Source organism: Gouania willdenowi, chromosome 2, assembly GCF_900634775.1.
Source record: "Gouania willdenowi chromosome 2, fGouWil2.1, whole genome shotgun sequence".
Classification (NCBI taxonomy): Eukaryota; Metazoa; Chordata; class Actinopteri; order Blenniiformes; family Gobiesocidae; genus Gouania; species Gouania willdenowi.
In genome coordinates, this window is record NC_041045.1 from 5,925,408 (window position 1) to 5,947,453 (window position 22,046).

At 39.7% G+C, this 22,046-nt stretch overlaps 1 protein-coding gene across 3 annotated transcripts in view; it reads left to right on the top strand.

The window, feature by feature from the left end:
* pard3ba (par-3 family cell polarity regulator beta a) overlaps positions 1–22,046 on the top strand; it is a 162,375-nt gene that overhangs the window by 65,578 nt on the left and 74,751 nt on the right. For all 3 annotated transcript variants that reach the window (XM_028470453.1, XM_028470464.1, XM_028470472.1), the window contains 6 exons: positions 3,972–4,157; positions 9,153–9,314; positions 10,221–10,292; positions 16,097–16,196; positions 17,892–17,976; positions 18,439–18,548. In XM_028470453.1, the coding sequence (XP_028326254.1) occupies positions 3,972–4,157; positions 9,153–9,314; positions 10,221–10,292; positions 16,097–16,196; positions 17,892–17,976; positions 18,439–18,548 (715 nt within the window). The remainder of the gene's footprint in view (positions 1–3,971; positions 4,158–9,152; positions 9,315–10,220; positions 10,293–16,096; positions 16,197–17,891; positions 17,977–18,438; positions 18,549–22,046) is intronic.

Sequence of the window (22,046 nt, forward strand, 5' to 3'; positions counted from 1 at the left end):
TCACACTAGCTAAAATATCCAATCTTATATAAGTAGGCCCTAATGATGTTGAATATGTCCCAGAAACCACTTCAAACCATTCCCTATAAGTTGCTGCTTAAGATTCAGATTCTCTCCTCTAGCTTTAGTTCTTTTTATCTCTTGTTCTACTGAAGTGGCCTTTTAGATACACAAGCTACACAGCTGATTGATAAGCGTCATTGGATGGTGGCATTGATGTTTTTATGAGGGGCTGTCAAAGCACTCGTCAGCCCTGGAAGGCATGTCCATCTCCAAACCCTCACAATAAGCATGTAGATTAGCCTCTTTATTGGAACAGAAAAGCAATGTAATTTGTAGCCCATCTCCTGTAATGTGCGAGCACTGATTAATTAAAAAAGAAATGAGCTCTAATCACACTTTCTTTCACATCTTTTCATCTCTTTAGAGTTTAAGGTAAGATGAAGGAGTTTTGGGGGGGGGTTAATGATGAGAGAAAGTGTGTGAGGAAGAGAAAAGGTTAGCCGGACAGGACGGAGGGGTCACTGTGCACATGGCTGACCTGCTGGTACCAGTGAGCCTTCGCTAGCTCACAGGAAAAGTGTGGCTCCTGTTTTCTTTTCCCCTCAAGCTCACACCAGAGTTATCCCTCCATCACTCATTTGGGTTTCCTTTCTCCTCGTTGTCAGGTGGAGGTGTCGAGCAGTGAAGAGGCAGGCATTAAGTCGATTAATTGGCAGCTCCATCGTTGCCGCCGAGCATGGCGAGATCTCATCTTAATTGAATGTCGCTCTCACTGCTAATCCCCCCCGCTTTGAAATCCCCTATTTAGAAATCCTCAGCGACAAAGGGCCCTCTGTGTAATCACTGGGTATTGCCCCCCTCCTCGCCGCCCACCCTGGGATTTGTAAAAAAAGCTTCTTTTTGTTTCCTCATTTTGGGTGATGAAGAGGGTGGTCCGTCCCCCCGGCTTAAAGCTTGTTAAAGAGCCATAGCTGACGGCTGATCCCTGGAGGGATGACTGGGAGGTCGCAGAGTGGAGTTAAGGGCTCCCACTTGCCCCAAGGAGGTGGTCTCCCTCAAAGGAAAGGGTATCAGACAGGGGAGCGTGCGCCTGTGTGTGTGTTTGCACCACTGCTGAGAGTCAGTTAGTTGTGTAAATAAATGCAGATCAGCAGCGTGGTACGTAGGGTGAACATGTCGCCTTCACTTCTTCAGCTCATTCTGCTTGGCTCTGATTGCTTTGTCCACCTTCACCTCGCTCGCCATCTGAGCTCCATCTCAGAGGTGGTTCCAACCTCCCAGGTCGTCACCTGAGCCTTCTCAAGTGACTCTCAAGCAGGATGCAGGAGATTGTCTCTGTAATTCCCCTGGTTCTTTGTAACAGCACTTTCACAAACTTTGTTGATGGGGGAAAAAGCTCAGACTGGAATATCTCACATTGTAAGTAGGAAGGAATCTGATCCTGTTTTCCTTCAATCATGGAGTTAGAATGAGTTCAATGGGAGGCAAGTAGGAGAAATAAACTGATGGTCTTTGGAAACTAACAAAGGAAACTGTCTTCACTTTTTTCTTTGCTTTTTGACTTTAAAGCAAAATATTATTTTATAGGATTATAAACCAGACTTTTCTCCTTTTCCTTCATAAAGGGTTATTCTTAGGTTTTTACTCTCAGACTAGGACACAGTCCTGGACTCAGCACCTTGATTTATTCTGGTTTTCAGTCAAGCCAAGTCATTTTCCAGCTTTTTATGGTGTTTTTTTTTTTTTCACTTGAATCACATTGTCACATCACCTTCTGCATCCAGACTAGAGTCCACCTCTTCGATCATCTGTACCAGAGTCTGGTATATTCAGGCCTTGCAGACCTTCCAGAGAACCCTAACATCCTCCAGAGTCGACATTAGTTGCTACAGATCAAAACTAGTTTGGTTTGGTTTGTTCTTTTTATAATATGCATTTTAGTCAGAAGGTTTTTAATATTATCTGTACTTAACATCATCATAAAAGCCTCGGCAGTGTTCTAATAAGTTTATCATTGTTGTGGACGTTAATCCATTTTTTCTGTTGTGGATTCATGTGCTTTTAATTCTCTTTATTGGACAATAAAGACCAAAAAGATTCAAAAGCTGTTTTACTGATCAAAGTTTGATGGAGGATGACCTGAATCAGATCAGGAGTGAGTTTATATTTTTAATCTTCTTGATTATGACTTATGGCTGAAAGGTTGCTGGTTTACGCTTGTGGTGTCATGTGTTTGGAATTGAAAATGAAGGAAGTGAGTGAGTGACTCAGGGAGTCTCCTTCCTAGCCTGCAGGACTGAGCAGGCTGTTTTTGCTTCTCATTGTGGACGGGAAAGGACTGTGAGTTTGGAGGATCACAGCAAGTCACAGAATTTGAAAAAAAAAACACTCTTGAGGACATTTATGACACCCACATCCTGCAATAGTGTGCTGAGATGAGACGGTGCACGAGGACATAGAATTCTGATTTAGTAAAGGTTTACATGCCTGATGTAAGGCAAGTGCAATCCATGCACAGGCTCTGCAGAATTCACTCTGACTTTCTGATGGTTTGCATGTCAGAATGGAGTCCGAGAACTGTTAATTTTTGTGTAACTGTCTTAAACAATAAGCTTCTTTCAGAGGTTTATAAAAATAAAAAAAAAACTGAGTACTACTCATCCAGAGATAATAAGGCTCAGAAAAGAGGAGTGTTGATGAGTGGCCGCCCTCAACAGGTGCTCTTGTTCCTTTTTTCCTTCCTTTACCACATTTCAAGGCTTTTAAAAGCACAAAATAAATCCAAACACACATAAGACAACTATAAACATGCACAAATTTAACTGAAAAATGAACGAAACTATAACATAAATGACTCCAAAGACGAATTGATAACAGAAATGACTCGTACCACACGAAAATAAACAATTGGAAAAAATATGCATAACAGTGTCAACAAAAATGCACAAAATGAGTCCAAAAACACACAGAACTATCCAAAAAGACATAGTAAAGTATAGAACTTGCACAAAAGGACAACAAAAATGCACAAATTTACTCCAAAAACACATAAAACTGCAAACATGCACAAAAATATTAGAAAAATTCACCAAAAAAGAACATAAATGATTTCAAAACAAAATGACAACAGAAATGACTCGTACCATATGAAAATACACAATTAGAAAAAAATATATATAACAAAGTGGCAACAAAAACATACAAAACGACCAAAGAATTTCACATAAATTATAATACACTCAAAAAAACACACAAAATGAGAGAAAAACAAAATGCAAGTAAAATTACAACTAAAATACACATATAACAACAGACTAAACCCTTCGTTGCATTATTTTCTTATTTCCGGGGTGAGGATGCTACTGCGCCTGCCTGGGCCGAGGCGGGGGACGATGTGCAATACCTGTGTGCAGTAGATGGAGATGGGAGATGGAAGATTAGGAGATTCCAGGGAGATGTGAATGATGGACGTGGGTAGAGCCGACGGATGCATTATTACCTTTTTAAATGGGGCAGTGCTCTACCAGTCCCCCCTTTCTTTTCTCAATGGGCTGCAGGAGGAATGAAAAGGTTATTATGTTTCCTTTAGAAATAGCTCGATCTGGGTCTGAGCCTTTCATCTCCATGTAACCTCTCTGCTGTTGCTTTCGTCTTCCCCCGCTGCACCTCCATCTCTCTTTCTAAGCACACAGCAGCCCTGCTCATCCTTTCTTTACAGTTATCCCCCCAGCCGTCTTCCCTTTGACTCCTTAATCCATCGCACCCCTCTTGCTATTTGCTTCTTTCCCTCCTGGCTTTCAGAGTTGAGCATAATCAATGCACTGTAGGTTCTTGCCTGATCAGTCACTTCAGTTGGATAGGCTACATTCTAACAATCAGCTATCATGCTCAAGTAGTTCATATGTAAAGCAGGCCTCGGGTGCTGAGTTTTTAAACTGAATTTCCTTCTTTTTATTCCCCCTGTGCAGAGAGACGAGGATGCGAGCAGTGTGGTGTTGGAGGACGGCAGGGAGCAGCTGATGTACGAGATCCCCCTCAATGAATCGGGCTCGGCCGGCTTGGGGGTCAGCCTGAAGGGGAACAAGTCCAGAGAGACAGGAGAAGATATGGGGATATTCATCAAGTCCATCATTCATGGAGGGGCCGCTTATAAGGTAGAAACAGAAATATTTAAAGCTATGACCCCCGATAATTTGCCTCATCGATCAATGAATCCAACAGTATTTACACTAAAAAGAAAGTAAAAATCGAGAGTTTTTTATTTTGGCGATATGGAAAATTACAATATCGCCTATATCGATATATTTTTATTTTATAGCTTATTTTTTTATTAAACTACTCGTTAGATGGATTTATGAGTCACACTACAGAACTCACTCACACGTGCTGTCCTGTATTGGAGAAAATGCCAAAAGTGGAATAAATTGAGCAGCTATTTGTTAATAAATGTCCCAGTCCCATTGTGTATTTGCTTTTCTCCTTTTGTGCATTTTGTATTCCTATGTGTTTTTGTTCTTTTGTGTATTTCCCCATTTATTTGTACCTTTCTTTTCTGTGTATTTTTGCTGTCCCATGGTGCATTTCTTTCCTTCTTTTGTGTATTTTGTTGTCTTATGAAGTATTTGTGTATTTCTCTGTTAATGTTAATGTGTGGTATTTTGCATCAGCAAATTTAACCCTGATTTGTCTTTCTGGTAAGACTTTATTTAAATTAAAATTATGGAGATTTATATTGGGTATCGCCATTTTAAGAAGAAATATTGAGGTATGAATTTTGCTCCATATCGCTCAGCCCTATTTTCATTTCCACCCTCATTCAGTTTGTTGACATTTTCACGCATTGCATTGTGGGATGTGAAGTCGCTGAGACGGACAAAAATGGAGTCAAGAGAATCTCTGTCCTACTTGTATGGCGATTAAACAAAACAGAAATCACGGTAAGAATGAAAGAAAAACACCACTATTTATCCATTTATGGGACTCCACATCCCACAATGCAGTGCACAAAAATGTCAACAAATAGTGTTAAAGGTGGGGATGAAAACAGTGTTAATTCTTGAGTTTTTTCTTTTCTGTTTGGACTAAACGATGATGGATTTATTGATCAATGAGGCATACACTTTGATTTTTATGTAATAACTTGAACTTTGTGAAAACCTGAGATTGATCATAGCATGTAGCGTCATCACTGTGTTGCCTTTTGTTGCTAAAGTAATTAATTCCTCATTCCGCTCATTGACGCTGTTTATTTCATCTCTGCCGCTGTTTCTCTTCACCCAAAAGTCTGCTCGTTTCCTATTGGCCAACTGCCACGGAGCATCTATTTCAGGAACGCTAAACATTTTGACGTGTAGTGACTAGTGCGTGAAATACGACACCAGCATCATCGTCTTACCATCTGCTATGGTCCCTGGAGGAGATGATCCAATAAAGAAATGTGCATTGAGACGAACTCAGAATGTCCAAACGGAGCCAAAATTCCTGCTTACACTGTAACACACAGTTAACTTTGTTCTTCACCAGTTTGGCCTAATTTAAGATGAACGTTCACAACAACGTGTACACACTCCTCACTGACGTGAGCTGCCATGAAATCTCCATGCCAATGTCTATTTTGATATTTCGAAATCAGTGTGTCGACTTTATACAACTGTTTGCTTTCCGAGATGTTTAATTTGTGCCGAGCTGATGTCGGCGCATCCAAACTAAGCTGAGATTTCCTCATTAGTGCTGCTTAAAAATGCACGTTATCTTGTTATTCGGCATCCTCGGCTAATGTAATGCAAATGCTCAACACTGGAACAGTAGAGCACAGTCAGTGTTAGTTTTTTTTAGTTTTAATCCTAGACTTTTCACTAAAGTGCAACCTTGTTTAAGTCAATCATCAGGACTATATTTATAACATATTTAGTCAACTAAACTTATTTAGTTGACTAAAACTAACAAATAGTCCTGATGACCAAGTTTTGACTAAAACAAGGTTGCATTTTATTGAAAAAACTCTTAAAATAATTGATTGAACTAAGTGATTTAGTTTCAGTCGCAGTGTTTTTGCCAAAGTGTGGTCATCAGCAGAATTTCAGCTAGTTTTAGTCAACTAAATGACTTTAGTTCACTAAATATGTCACAAATATAGTCGACTAAAATATAAAATACAGGTGTTAATGCATTTTAATGCTATTATATGAATATTTTATATGATATGTATGATATGATCGGATTTCGTTCCATGTGACATAGTTATAGTTTATTTTTTATTAGTTAATGAAAAAATCAATACATTTTGATATTGTTTTCATTCACATGTATTTTTTTAATAGACATTTTTGTCCCAACTGTATGAAATGTATTTTATATATTACTATGATTGGATTTCATTCCATGTCACAATGACAAAGTTATAGTTTATTTTTTATTAACGATAATATCAATATATTTTGATATACGGGTAGTTTTCATTCACTTGTGTTTTTTTTTTTAGTCATAGTCTCGTTTTTGTCACAAATGTTTGTGACAAAATTAACACTGCCTCATTAGTGCTGCTTAAAAATGAAGGTTATCTTGTTATTTGGTGTCTTAGGCTGATTTAATTTAAATGTTGAGCATTTGGAACATTAATTAAAATTTAAACAAAAAAAGTAAGTAATAAACGTATTTGTTGCCATTACTTTTCCTCACATTCATCCAAAACAGGAAGTGTTTGGTCACAGATTCCTCTGCTTTATCTTCTTGTTTTTCTTGATTTCATGTCGTTTTCCTGTTTCTCTGATGTCAGTCTTTTCGCCCGCCTCATTTCCTGTCTTTCCTGCGAGGCCGAAGCCCAGTCCTCCGACCTCTAACCCCCATCGACCCCTCACTCGAAGCAGGCCTCGCTCTTATCTGTGTCACTCAGTGTTCACTTTGAGTTTTCTGAAAAAATAAAATCCAATTTCAGCACATTGCCAATGCTTCCTCTTGTCCTATTGCTGCCACTCGATCTCCTCAGTGGGACATAAAAGCATGTGCCATTGCAGATGAATGTTTGGGGTGCCTTAAAAAGTCAGTCATCTACCAAAGTGAAGGGTTTGCTCCAAAACAGATCCCTCTGAAAAGACGAAATGAAGACGACGACGGATACGACGAAGGACTTTATATGCAAGTGTTTTTATATGTTGATGAAAAGCAGAAAAAGAGGCTGTGTGGTGCCAGGCCGGCAGAAGTAAAGGAATGTCTGTCTGACTGACTGACACGCACTCGCACACAATCAGTCGAGGGAGGAGATGTGACGGAGTCGTGTAGGGATCTAACCTATTTCCATTAAAGGCTTTCTGAGGTTGTCAAGCCTCAGGCCTCAATTAAATAAGAACGAGTCTTTCACTGTATAGCTGCTGCTGTCACACCAACATTTCAAAGAATGTGCAAAAGAAAACAAATTAAAATTACATGCAGCAGCACGCCACTTCTGCTGCGTGCTTTCGTTAGAAATGAAGGAATTAACATGAAATGAAGATGGATGCTCGCAAAGTTTGGGCACAAAATGTGAATTTCGGAAGTCATCCATAGGATTTGAAAGGCGTGGTCAAGGGATCCTCTACTGTTTTTACAAATGTAGCCCAAAATCTTTAAATATCCTTATTAGAAGATCTATGCTAAACAAAACCCATTATTATTTTGCACCGTATTCGTTTTTATCGAACTACTTTACCGTTTTAAAACTTGTCTTCTGTCATCTTGAAATCGTGATTGATGATGTCATACGGCCCCATTTGCCTGTAACTATCCCATTGTTTCTTTTATTGGAGTGAAGCATTCAGCCTGCTTTTTAGGTCATTTAGCAGCTTTTTTGGTCAAAATGTCAATTTCTGCTGCTTTTGGTTGCTCTAAAAATGTCGACGTAACCCTCTTTTAGTTACTAAAAAAGGATAAAAACAGAAAAATATGGCCCGAAAAATTATCTATGACAATTAAGCGGAGACGAAGAGCTCTCCTCAGGAACCTTTACTCTACCTTAAACAGTTGATGCTCTGGTAACTGAATTTGGTGAGTAATTGACTGTTTTTTTTATCCTCTTTTGGTAAATAAAAAGGTTTACATTGACATCTTCAACTTATCCTGATTATTTAGATCAACCAACGGTGACAGAAATTGGCATTTTCATAGAAAAAGCTGCTAAATGATCCAAAAAGCAGGCCAAATGCTTGCTTCCAATAGAAAACAGTTACAGGCAAATGGGGCCATGTGACATCATCAATCACGTGATTTCAAGATGGCGTAACACAGGTTTTAAAATGGTAAAGTAGTCCCATTTTTTAAAGTTATTAAAACCAGGCATAGATCTTATAATAGGGAAATTTCAAAGATTTTAGGCCACATTTATAAAACTATGGAGAATCCCGTTAATGAGGCAGGGGTCAGAGGTCAGATCGGGCCACGTCTCCGTGCACTTGGCTGCAGACTTTCGGTTTTCTCCAGGTGTGATTTCCAATCTCCATGGCTCAGGTTTCATTTTGTCCTTTTGTATAATTTGCGTCACGTCTCCGTCGGCTCTGCTCGGCTTGTCCATCGTCTGTGCCTCCCTCTCCCTCCAGGGCGCCGTTCTGCAATGCCTTCCTTACAAGAGGCTGCTATTTAAAACACTTAGAAGTGATTTAGTGCCCACAGAGGCTATTCCATTAGCTGCTCCATGTATTTATCATGGCTCCTCTCCTCTCAGAAGATTGCCAACACCATAATTTTCTTTGCTTCCCCTTTTTTTCTGCTCTTTCCATTATCTACTTTCTCCCTCGCTTCATATCAGGCTGTGCTTTTCCTTTTCTCATCTACTTTAGTATTAGCGTGGTGACACTGCTTTGCTTTGTCTTATTCTACACAAGGATACTCTCAAAACCACCCGTTTATACCAAAGCCATTTAGTCTAAAAGTTAAGCTTGTGTTTCTGGGCTTGGGAAACACGCTGACATCAACAAAAAAAACATGCCAGAATAATTCATCAAAATTTAGCTGATTAAGTGCAGAGAAAATGCAATTTAAAAAGTCAACTGTATGAAACTTTCAAACCAAAACAGAAGTTTTGGACCCTTCAGCTGATTAATTGTCTTCCGCATCATTGTGATTAAAGTGATAAACTAAATACTGTGACTCACAGCTCATTGGTTCTCGTCTTCCAACAGGACGGACGCTTGAACGTAAACGACCAGATGATAGCCGTCAATGGCGAGTCGCTCCTCGGCCGCTCCAATCACGCTGCCATGGAGACGCTGAGACGATCCATGTCCTCGGAGGGGAACGCCAGAGGGACCATCCAGCTGGTGGTTCTCCGAGCACCCAGACAGGTTGGTTTTTAGAGCAGGATTGAGAACAGGAATGGTTTCAATACCATATTTCATGATTCACATGGTGGTGGCAAAGGGGAAAAAAAAATTTGCAAACCTAGGTATACAAACTTTTCATGGGGATTATATTTTGCAATTAACCACAAATTGAGATAATAGCTGAATCATATTCACACATTAGTGTTGCAAAATTCCGCGAATTGCCAAAGTTGGAAACTTCCCATGGGGGGGGGGGATTCAGAAAATTGAAAGTCGTTAAATATAGTTGGGAAAACATCATCTAAAATAATAGATTCAGTTATTGAAAATTCCAACTTAATTCCAATAAATAATTCCAATGAAAAGTTAGAACGTTCCAAAAAATTCTCAGCTTAAGTTCCTGAGGAAATTTACTGGAAGTTATTGTCCCCTTTTCAACCACAATAACTTGTAATAAAAAGTCATCCACTGTAAGTAAAATGTGACGATCCTCCTGTTTTTGGTTTAGATTAATGGTTACGACTGCTTGGACAGACAGATTATTATTATTATTTTTTTCTTTTTTTTTGAACAGCTACAGCTGTTTCTTCGACTAAAAGCTTTTTTTTTTTAATATTCAGCCTCAGCCTGCACTTCTCACTGCCTCTCAGAGAGAAATGCTTTTGGATACAAAACAGGGAAAAAGGTTGTGTGTGTGACGGTGACTGTCAGGCAGGATGATTTGTTTGGGTGTCGAGCTGACAGAAAGCACCATTTTCTGTCAGTTCTCTTTCAATAAAGCTGCTGATTTAACAGTTTGAAGATTATGTCGACAGCCCGACAAGGAGGAAGTAAAGGTATCTCTGCCTTTGATAAGAGATGTTGTAAGGAATAGCAATTGCAGAGGATTTTTTTTCACTCTGATTTGCTTTTTTCCTGCCTTCCTAGATGGGCAGCGCCAACCCTTCACCGACCTCAGCTTCGAACGTCTCCAGCATGGCCGCACCTTCTAGTAACCAGGTACGGGTGGGTGATGACTGCAGCCAGCAGCAGCAGCCGCTGCCGCCTCGCCGCTCGTCCTCGCTCCTTTTCATGCTGAGGCGGCGCGGGTCCGAGCCGCTGCCGCACGGCCACCGGCAGCGTCACGCACAAAGGCCAGGGGACACACACACCAGATACACTCACGGGTTCAACCCTAGCGGATATATCGTTGGCTTCTCACAGAGGGATAGTGGGTACTGTGGTGAGGAAGCTAGACACAAGTTTGACCTCATGTCCAACAGCCAGGCTCTGAGCAGCTTCAACAGGCACATGTACACGCACATGGACGCTCACAACACGGCGTACACTACCGTAGACGAGCGGGTGAACTTTCCGTGCAGATACTCACGCAGCCGCACGCTGGACGACTTCCACAGACAGGACACGTACTCAGACCACATCCGAGTCATGGCTGGCCAGATGTACGGAGACCTGTCGCCGCCCACGCACCGCAGACACACGTCTGCAGACAGACACACACTGACCAGACACACGTAGGCCTGTCAGACACACACACACACGCACATGATACAAGTGTTTGTGAATGCACCTATTCAAAGCCTAAACAAGATCAATCAGTTAAAGATTAATATGAAAAGCATTGGCTGTGTTCGAAATGGCATACTAACGTACTACTCAAAATTAGTATGTATTGCATTCCTGTTACATAGTATGGAAAGATTGAGTATGCAAGAAATACTCTGGTGTATACTATAGCGTGACATTTTTTAAGTTTGCAACGTGAGCACACTAGTCATACTCAACTGCCCCATGATGCATTGCGAGCAGAACGTAAAACTGTCCTGGGACCAGCTTCAAGCTAAAAATCAAACATTCCCGTTTCAAAACAAAAGCATCTCTTCCTACCTTCCATTAGTTTTTTAACCCTTTTGTAAATTGGGCTCTTGTTTTGAAGTTAACCAGAAGATTAATCAGTAGCACAACGGCGGGAAATGTTACATGACATGTTGGAGATATTTAGCCTCAGTGTGCCTCAGGTTTTTGTCATCGTAGGTTCAAAATGCATCTTGGGAAACTTAGAAATATAGTGTAGTGGGAATGGTCATCATCCTAATGGTATATAGTAGACAGTATGTACTCATTGAGTGTGTAGTAGGTTAGTATGCAATTTCAAACAGCCATTGATTATTTCTGCGTTCAAATCAACAATGAAGGAGTTTTGTTTCCCTTTTGATTGATCGACTTTGATATGTAATTACAGAACTATCTTCTGGTCAGTTGTGGTCAGACTGCCCTAAGCAGACCAGATACCATTGTACACTGATAGCATTCACCAAGTCAGTAATATACATAGCCCTGAGCGCACTGAACAGAAGGCACACATACTGAAAGCTTGTTTACCTCCGAATCCCAGACCCTAAAGGTTCCCTCCGTCTTATTCATCCAAAGCCACCACACCAGACTCCACATTCAAAAACTGCTTCAACATTAATGTACAGTTTTAACGTCTCCCTCTGTTCTGCTGGGCTGTAATTCTGAATCCTCCTCCCTCTGAAACCACAGGGCTTGTCTTCCGGCTGCTCCTTCTCTCTCCTGTTTGTCTGTTCCTGTAAAGTTTTGTATTCCTACTCATCTGCAATGTTTTAAAGAGGTTGCACTCCCTCTTCCCTGTCTCTCCTGCCTGCTTCACCTGTCAAATAAAGCTGATCTGAAAACCTCCTGCATGCCTCTCTGCCTGTTTTCTGCAGCTTTGTTTTAATCCTTGTTTATTAAATTAAACTTTATCTCTCTTTTTTTTTGCCTTGTTTTTCTATTCTTTATTATTTTTGCCTTGTTTTTTTTTTTCACACTTTTTTACTGCAGAAAATTCAAACTGGGGACATCTCATATTTCTATTATTTCACTAACTGATCAACATATCTTCTTGTTTGACATTGACTATGCACAACAAAGTATTTACTTATTTATACGAGTGGGAGCTTCCATTCATACACCAGTGGAGTCCTAACAAAGCATTACAAGCAGGACGTGACAAGAAACTGAGGTACTTTGCATTTGCAGAAGCTTAAAACGGACACCATCGACACGTTAGGATTATTTATTGTCCGAACTGACATTCGTGTTCAAAGCAGCATCACGCAACAAAACATCTCTCATTTTTTACTCCAGATGCTTTAAATTCATGAAATCCTCACTGAGCAACACCGCAGACGTCGGTCGTACTAATTTCTCTCTGAAGCCAACAATGAGTGGAAAAATGAGCCGCTGACCTGTGAGAATGAGTGAATGTTGCAGGTGGTTAATGAGCAGATGCTAGCTGCGGATGTGTTGGGTTGATTACCGTCGACCTGCTCAGTTTGACATTTACATTTCCAGTTTGTCTCGTTCTCAGCAAGTCTTTGTTGGTTTTTGAGCCTCTGAGTCTAGATGCATCCTTTAAAGAATAGTTCAGAGATCAGTGGATATCTGTGTTCTTCACCAAACAGGCAGCACCGCAGGGCTTTTGGGTTTAACGTCTAGACTCTTATCAGTCTGCCTGTTTGTCCAGAGCTTAAACAAAAGATCTTACATCCATCAAGTCGGTTTTTGATTGAATTTTTGTTTTGAATAATAATCCCAGTTCAATTTTTGATTTATTTTATCTACTTTTTATGCCTTTTTCCACAATTTTTTTTTAAATTTTGTTTGAGTTTTTAGATAAAACTGCAGTTATTTGGGATTTTTTTGGCAATTCATGAACATTAGTGTTTGTCTTTAATAATATTGTGACTATTCCCTTCTCTGCTGTGATTGTTTGTATCACCTCGGATACAAACTGCTCCGTGTTTTTATTTATTGGTATTTAGGGTGAATTTTTCTTACAGTTAACTCATTAGCTGATGGTGATGTTTGCTCCTTAAACCAAAGCAGTGATTTCTTTAATAACTGTCACATAATTAGAGGGGAAAAGAAGCAGTTTTTTAAGTTTTATATCTAATTTAGCAATTTAGAGCTGCGACAATCGGTAGAAAAAACTAAAAACCATAAAGATTATTAGTTTTATTGTTTTGTTTGTGGTAAAATGACACTTTTATTTGATATTCGAGGCAAAAATAAATAAATAAAGAGATGAGAGGAGGGGATAATAGATGTAAGCGCTGCAGCGTAGCATCATTAAACAGAGACGACCTGAATATTGATCGTTCTGGCGAGATGTTTGAGATTTAAGGTGGAGAAGAGGTTGTTGTCTGATGCTCAGCACGCTCCACATGAACGGGTTATCCCACTGACTGGGAGAAAGAGGAAATCCATCCATAGATTTTGGGATTGTTCCTCCCTTTAGAAGCATGAGACGATGTGAGGTGGGTGACACAGTATAGGCCGAGGCAGCGTTAAGCTTCTCCGAGGCCTTTTGTATGCAGCTGTAGGTTAAGACCAGCGTCCCCCCCTTTGCAAACAACAGCCCCCGTTCACTCATTGTTGTGGGATTAAGATATCTGACTGCATGTCTGCCAGGCAGCTTCAAAAGCCTCAGGCAAACCAGAGGCTGCAGGATGGATGGATTGATGGATGCATGGATGGATGTAGGGGGGGGTTTGTGTGCCACTCACACACACGTAAAGATACCGTCAGTGCTTTGTGTGGTGATTCATTGGACACACATGAGCTGGTAGTGATTGACAGCCATGATGCTGTGACACATGAAGTCGCCTAATGATACCCCAGGGATCACATGACACGCCCACGGCTTTGATAGCAGGAAACGACAGCAACACTTTTCATTATTCCTCAAGCCGTCTCAAGGCTATCGCTGTGTGCGCGCGCGTGTGTGTGACAGATGTTTCTCCCCATCTCTTTGACCACAGAAGGCTCCTCCTTTCATCCTCCCCAAGCACTGATCCCCATCAGCTCCCCTTGGGGTGGGGGCTCTTTGTTGTGCTGGGTGGTTGTTCGATAACACGCCTATCAGTGTTGTCTTCAATATTGTGTTTCCACTCGTCCTCATCAAGAAACATCTTTTTGATATTCCTTTCTAAATGTGTCACTACATTGTCCAAGTTTAGAGCCATTTAGACATTTTTTCCACATTTGAACCTAAAATATTCTCCTCTGTAGGATTAAACGCAATAGTAACCTGACTTTTGGTTAATTTCACTTTTTGTATATAAAAAAAAAAGGTTTGCACTATGAAGGTGCACAGACTCCAAAAACACACAAAATGACAGAAAAATACATAAACAGACAACAAAAATACACAATGACTCAGAAAACACAAAACGACAACAAAAAGCACACGAAATGAAAGAAATGTACACAAAAGGACAACACAAATACACGTTAATGACTACAAAAACATAAAACAACTACAAGCAATACAAAAAATGACATTTTGATACTTTGTAGTCTCTAATTTTCCACACCTAAACCTAGAATAAACTCCTCTGTATGATTAAACACAATAGCAACCTGATTTTTGGTTAATTATTCAGGCCAACATACTAAGAAAATGTTACTTTTTGTTCATAAAAATGTTTGCACTTTGGAAGTTAAGACTAAAGTTAAATCAAATCCCTCTTTTCAGTGTCCATGATTTGTTTTTAAGATGAAACTGAGGTTGCTTCCTTCCCAATCAAATGTACGTTCCAATGCGACAGTGATTTCACATGCTTCTGTTCTGGCGCAGTTGAAACCATTTTTTTCTCACGTTGGCGCCTCCTTTGGTTTGCCATCACGTTTGGAGCTCGTACAAATGTGTCCATGGCACCAAAATGACTGCTAGATTGATCGCTCCTGTCTTTTTTTGATGGGAAACTGTGAAGAGGGAAACGAAGGGAACAGGAAGCTAAATGAGTTTGGTTAAAAAGAAGTTAACACAGCGCCCCTTGACCTGTCATTTCATTCATTGCACACGTCATGTGCAATAACAAAATAAGTTTATCTGCTATGTCTCTTTTTGAAGATGTCACACAGAGCACAGATACATTGGGAGATATTTGCTAATTCCTCTAGCAGGAACACAAAAAAATATCCTTGAAATGCTGCAACAAGGCTCAGAAATGCACTTGGTTAGATATTAATGGGCAACTGGCTGCCTGGGGGCCACAATAACACCACATGACTCCAAAAACACATAAAATGACATAATAAGACAACAAAACACAAAACATCTACAAGCAATGCAAAATAATACCGTATAAAAACATAAAAAGACAAAAACAACACTCAAAACGAGAGAAAAATACATAAACAGACAACAAAAATACACAACGACTCAGAAAACCCAAATCGAGAACAAAAATACACAAAAAGGACTTCAAAAACACACAAAATGACACAGAAAAATACACTAGAGGACAACAAAAATACACTTTACTGACTCCAAAAACACACAAAATGACAGAAAAACACACTTAAGGACAACAAAAATACACTTTACTGACTCCAAAAGCATAAAATGACTCCAACAAATACAAATAAGACTCTAAAAACACATTAAATGTCAACAAAATAACAGGAAAATACCTGAACAGACAACAAAAATACACAATGATTAAAAACAAAACAATAAAACAACAAAAATAATTACAAAAACAATCCAAATACACTCAAAAATACTCATTAATGACTCCATAAACACAAACCAGTTACAACAAATACAAAAAAAAATATTAAAACACATTGAATATCAACAAAAACGTGATAAAAGTGGCCTATCTCAGACAAGAAGTCCAGTGCATAAGACCACCTTTAGTTTCACAAATTTAATCTGTGATTTGATTCCTAAGTATTTGATTCTTTAATAGTTTTTTTTTTGATTTTAGCATCTCTCTCTCTGTTGCCAGGATCTCAGATCCCACGATGCGTACCAGCGACCTTTAAGACCTCAGGACCAGGAGCTGAGAATGAACGGCGACTCGTACGGCTACAGCAACTCCAGAAGTGGTGAGCACACAGTTTAAAATGTCAGAGTCAACACTGGGCTCAGTGTGTTTGTGTGCTTGCGTTATCTGCACCCCAGTGCGTACACACAGTATATGTGTGAGTGCGTGTTTGCCATCACTGCCAGCCAAGCCTCTTAATGCCTGTTCCTCTCTGTGTGTGTGTGTGTGTGTGTGTGTGTGTGTGTGTGTAGTATTCTTAAATCTCTGTTGCAGCAACCCTAAACAATTCATAGCATCGAATTACAAACTATTCTCTCTCGTCTCGTGGCCTGTCTTTGTATCTCTTTTTACTCTCGCTTTGCATATTTATAGCAGGAGAAAGAGAAGTCATTAACTGTGTTTTTCCGAACCCGTCGCTTGCTTTTCATGTGCAAAAGATCTGACCTTGGAATCATTACGCTGATGAAACGGCTCCTAAGTGAGCTGTATTTGCATGCAGAGTATTGTGCAGCATCCACACGCTTCTGTTTAATAAAGAAAAAACACACAAATCACTAACAAACTGCTTTAAATTCATGCTTTATCGCTCCCTCACCCCTTGGGAAGCAGGGAGTGGGAGACGCTCACGGAGCCAGTGTCAGCGGTCCATCATGCTTCCTCTTTAGAGACGGAGGGGGCGGATCGATGCACAAAGAGTTTCAAGTGGGGAATGATGCAGTTTTGTGCATGTGATGGAGCAGGACTGGGTGTCAAAATGTACAACAAAAAAACAAAACACCTCGACTTCATTGTGCTATTGCTTTGTTTTAATGCTGTTAAGTCTACAACCCCACCGGGCAAAAGACCACTATGTTCGAAAAGTGGACAGCTCGGCTTTTCCCACTGCTGTGAGTCACAAAATAAATGCAGATCTCTATTGCAAGACACTACATCAAACCATAGGCCGTGCTGAATCTACTGATATACATGTCGGGTATGTTAGGTTTCAAAACAACGCCACAAAATCAGAAAATACACAGTGGAAAATGTCAGCAATGATGACAAATTGTCTTACCTTTGTTTCTTATCAAAAGTTGCTCCAATGTGCATAAAACTCCACATTTCTTTTAGTAAAATTTCAGGTCCCTTTTTTATTCAGCTCTGATTCGCCAGGGCTAAAGCCCACTCCCATAGTGTTTGATATCACCAATTTCTAAAGCATTGCCGAATTAGACCCATACGTATGTTGACATCAGAGAGTGCAACGAAAAACGGCATTACGCATGGCACAGCACAAACTTGGATAAAAATGGATATGTGTTTATTTAAAGCCAAAATGCACCATCTAGTGGTAAAAAACAAGACTAATATTACATATTACAGTTGCACATTTGTTCCCAAAGTTGTGGAAAAATTTGGCACAGTTGTGGCAAAAAGGGTTTATAAAAACGTGCATCTTTCGCCTACTGTTTATTATTATGACTAAACTTGCTTCAGTTGATATCCATGCATAGTTCAATTATTCCTGCCTTTGTAGCCTTCCCTATTGAGAAATGGCTTTATATTTTATGTAAATCTCTGGGTTGTTTGAGGCAGATTTCTGTCATATATTTTCAAAATATCACATCATCTGTAACCACTAAGGATCCTGCTTCAATCTGAAAAAAAAAACCGCCATGTAGGTCATGTAGAAGCTTTGAAAAATGTTATTTGTTATGGGTACAGGTTTTAAATGAATGTGTCTGCATTCTTCTGTCATCGTTGTTTTTCCCCTCAGCATCGCATCCCTACGGTCACTACGGCAACAATGATCAGGACCTGCCGCCCTCCCCCGGCAGAGAGTCGCCACAAACTCACCACAGGTACACACACACAATAACACACACATCATCAACAGTAATAAAGTGCACAGTCACAGCCGATGTTATTATGCTCTAATGGTGATCCTAATGTAGCTTTCTGTGTGTGGAGGATAAAGAATAGTCATTACACTAAATATTACAATGCCTCTATGCATTATTCAGATTATACAGCCTAATTGCAACAGGCCATTTGCATTACGCATTAGTATTTGCGCTGATAACATAATGGAGTCGCTTCTCCTTGGGAAGTTCCCGGGTTTAGAAACTGTTGAGGTTTGGAGCTCTCAGTGCATTGAAATCATCCGGGAGGGAAATATTCAGTGGTTTCTTTGGTTCCAGGTCTACTGAAGGTCCTGTGATTAGGCGTTACGTCGCAGATTATTATTAGCATTATAAAGGCTGCTAAAGCTGCAGTTACTCCTGTTGAAACAATGGTGGTTTTCTGTTTCCTTTCTCACGCAGTGACTTTCACACGAAAGCCCGCACGTCTGCAGATATTTACAGCAACAGCCAGTTTGTCAGCGACAGGGACAACGTGCCTCGCAGCAGGACGTCCAAAAGCATGGACCTAGGTGAGACACACACACACACACACACACACACGCACACACATACCCACCTCCCTGTGAGGAAAGACATGAAGTTCCATGCTTCTTATCAGAACACTTCTTTGTGGTGATATTTGTAGATATTGTAGATTTGTTTCCAGAAAATATGCCATTTCTCCCAGAATTTATTGAAATTACAATTTTTTTTGCAATACACATGTTTATTTCCTTTATGTGCATTGACAGAACACAAAATTTGCATATTGGCCAGAATAAATTGTTTGCATCGTTTTAAAACTATGATTAAATAATTTTATTTCAAGGTGCTTGTTTAAACTCACCTGTGGGAAGTAACAGGGGCTGGCAATATATAAATAACACCTTACTTTACTAGTGTTAAAGAAATGCATTGTACCTTGTCTTGACTTATGCTCCTAGACAAAATACAATACAACCTACTATTATTTATAAAGGAAATAATCCTGACCAGTAAACCAGCTTCATTGTTATAAACCAAACACACTAACATTCTATGAGATGTGCTTCTAGTCATGACTTGGTCACAGTTGGTCGGCCTAGAACTAATTTACTTCAAAAGTCTGTCTTATTTAGATCATCTCAACTATGTTAATAAACTGCCTAAAAAACTGAGCAACTCAACAAATTTGCATGTATAAAAAAAATCACTAAAAACCTTATCGTACATGTGAGATCGAGACACGTATTGTTTTATTCGTAATTGAAGGCTAGCAACCAATATGGTGGAAGCTAATGGGGATCCCAATAAACAATAAACAAACACCTGAAGAATGTTACACTGCATATAAGTTCAACCTTTGGCTTTTTTCTTCTGGTTTTTTGTGTTTTTTCAACACACATAAAGTAAATAAACACTTGTATACCAAAAAACATTTCTAATTGCAAGAATTTCCGGGATAAATGGTGTATTTTCTGGAGCAATACTTTTGTCCATGACTGTATTCCGTCACTATTATACCAGGCCTAAAGGAACTTGACCTGTTGAACTCATGAATCAAGGTACTTCTCAGTGTTTGTGTGAATGAAAGGTTTCTAATCTGATAGTGTGGGAGGTGAGAACCAAAGGACTGATTTCCTCGTATTAACCCCGAAGTGACCTTTCCTCATCTCTCCCACCTTTTCATTTTCTTATCCATTTTTTTTTTTGATCACACCCTTATTTTCATCCGCGGTAAGATCAGCGTTTCATTTCCTCCCCGTTTTTTGTTTCAGCTTTCAAAAATCTTCCCCCCTTCGTCGTTGCTTATCTCTCGTTTCCCTTTCAACTCTTGCTTCCTCACCTGAAAGCCGATGAGTTCGCTGCCCCTCGCTCTCCTTTCTCTTCCTCCGCCTCGCTCTGATTTCCAATACCGGTTCATTAGGTTCAGTGGATTGGCTTTCTTCCTGCAGCGCACGTCTCTGCCACCCAAGCTGATTGGCTTTCATTATGGACAACGGTGGCCTGCACACACAAACACACACACACGCCTTTACGACGACTGCCTTCTATCTCTGTCTCTGGCCATCTTCCATTTCAATCACTTTTTTTCCATTTCTATGTTATCTCTGTGACTCCATTCGTCCACAGCTGAAATAAGGTAGTTAGCTGAACTGTGTGTGTGTGTGTGTGTGTGTGTTTGATTGTGTACATGTGTAACGAAGGCAGCAGCCCTGAACACATGAAGACCTCCGACTCTGACACCGTCTGAAGCATCTGTATTTAAAAAGACAAATGCCTTTTCCTTTGTGGAGATCCCCCCCACGCGACGGCCTTTAAAGGTGGCGCCGCTTATCCTTTATTAAACACCGCTTGACACCAGGAGTTGAGCTGCTTTTATTGACCCTGGACGCCTCGGCAAACAGTATGTTGACTCAGAGCTTTCACTCCGACACGTCCGTGCAGGCACTCAGACTCTCTCCAGTTTATGTTGCTAGCTTCCAGCGTTTGCCTAGATGTATTTGGATGATAGAGTACAGTAGAATCCCCTCTTACATACTTTAGATCAGGAGTGTTGACCCAATTTTACGTCAGGGGCCACATTCTGTCCCACTTTGATCACTTTATGAGTGAAACTGAAAAATGCTGATAGTTTGTTTGACAAAAAAGTTCAATTTTAACATTTTTCTGCCTCATGTTAACCAATTCCACATATAAACAACAACTTATAGTGATTTATTATATTTACTAAATGACTAATGCGCATTGTGTCAAACTGTACCAAAGATTCATTATTATGTAAAGCGTAGATAAGCAGCTTTTATCACAGCGGGGGCCACAAAAATGTGACGTTATTTGATCCGAGGGTCACAAAATCAACATTCATGTCAGCATTTAGATTAATGACCAATCTGAACTTTAATACAGGAAACAAAAAAGGGTTTGTATTGTTGTTTTATTTGCTTTTCTGTTATTTTCTGTCACAAAAAAAAAAAAAAAAAAATAAAAAATAAAAAGGGAAGAAACGAGGTTGGATGTAAAATTATCTGTGTTCAAATTAGGGGACGGATCTAGATAAGCATAATGCTTTTTTCCGTCGCCCTTTCCGGCATGAAAAAAAAAAAAAAAAACAATGATGTGATTTTGCTCTGAATGTCAAATGAATTTCTGTGAATGCAATCATGTCGGAAATGAACTGAATAAATAAATAAAATAAATTATTGGCGTAATTTTGTTGATTTCAGTTGTAAATTTTGTATTTTGGTTTTCTCTTGTGTGTTTTTGTACATTTTTTAGTAAATTTAGTAAATGTGTCAGTTTTTATGCATTTTTTTTAGTTGTCTTGCCTTTTTTTGTAGTTAATTTTGTGTATTTTTGCTGTAGTTTTTAATACGTCCAATGTTTTTCTTGTCCTTTATTGTATATCCTTGTAATTTTATTTGTAATTTTGTTTCTATTCGTTTACCGTTCTCCGAGCCGCCTATTGCCCATGTTTGACGCAAAGGCTCTATAAATAGTTAATTATATGTGTGTTTATTCTAAGTTTAATGAGGTCAGACCGCCACTTTGTTTTTATCTTTTTTACACTGCTAAAAAATGATCAGGTTAACTAGAATGAGTTTCCCATGCCTGGGGTGATGTTTGATGCATGCCCGACTCGCGGCCTGAATCTGAAGATCTGGCCGGCTGGATTTGGCCCACGGGCCTTGTGTTTGACACCACTGCCTTAGAGTAACAGAAAAATTCATTAGAAAAACATTCAAATCTTGACAATATCTGGCTGTAAGCCTCCAGAGCCTGTGAGGAAATCAATTTCTATAGATTAAATCATGATGGTTTCCTCGTTTGTGTCTGCTGGTGGCTTTGGATTTGAATGTTAAAGCAACAGGTTTGATTCCAGTCACTCATTCCACTTCATCTGATTCCTGAGCTGCTCTGATCTGTCCACAAAGACAGAGGATTTAATAGGAAAACATTATTTAAGAAAGAAGCAGTGAGTGTAATAAACCTAATACGATGACGTGGTATCAGTTTTGCTGTTTCTATGGCTTTTGTTTTGTTTTTTT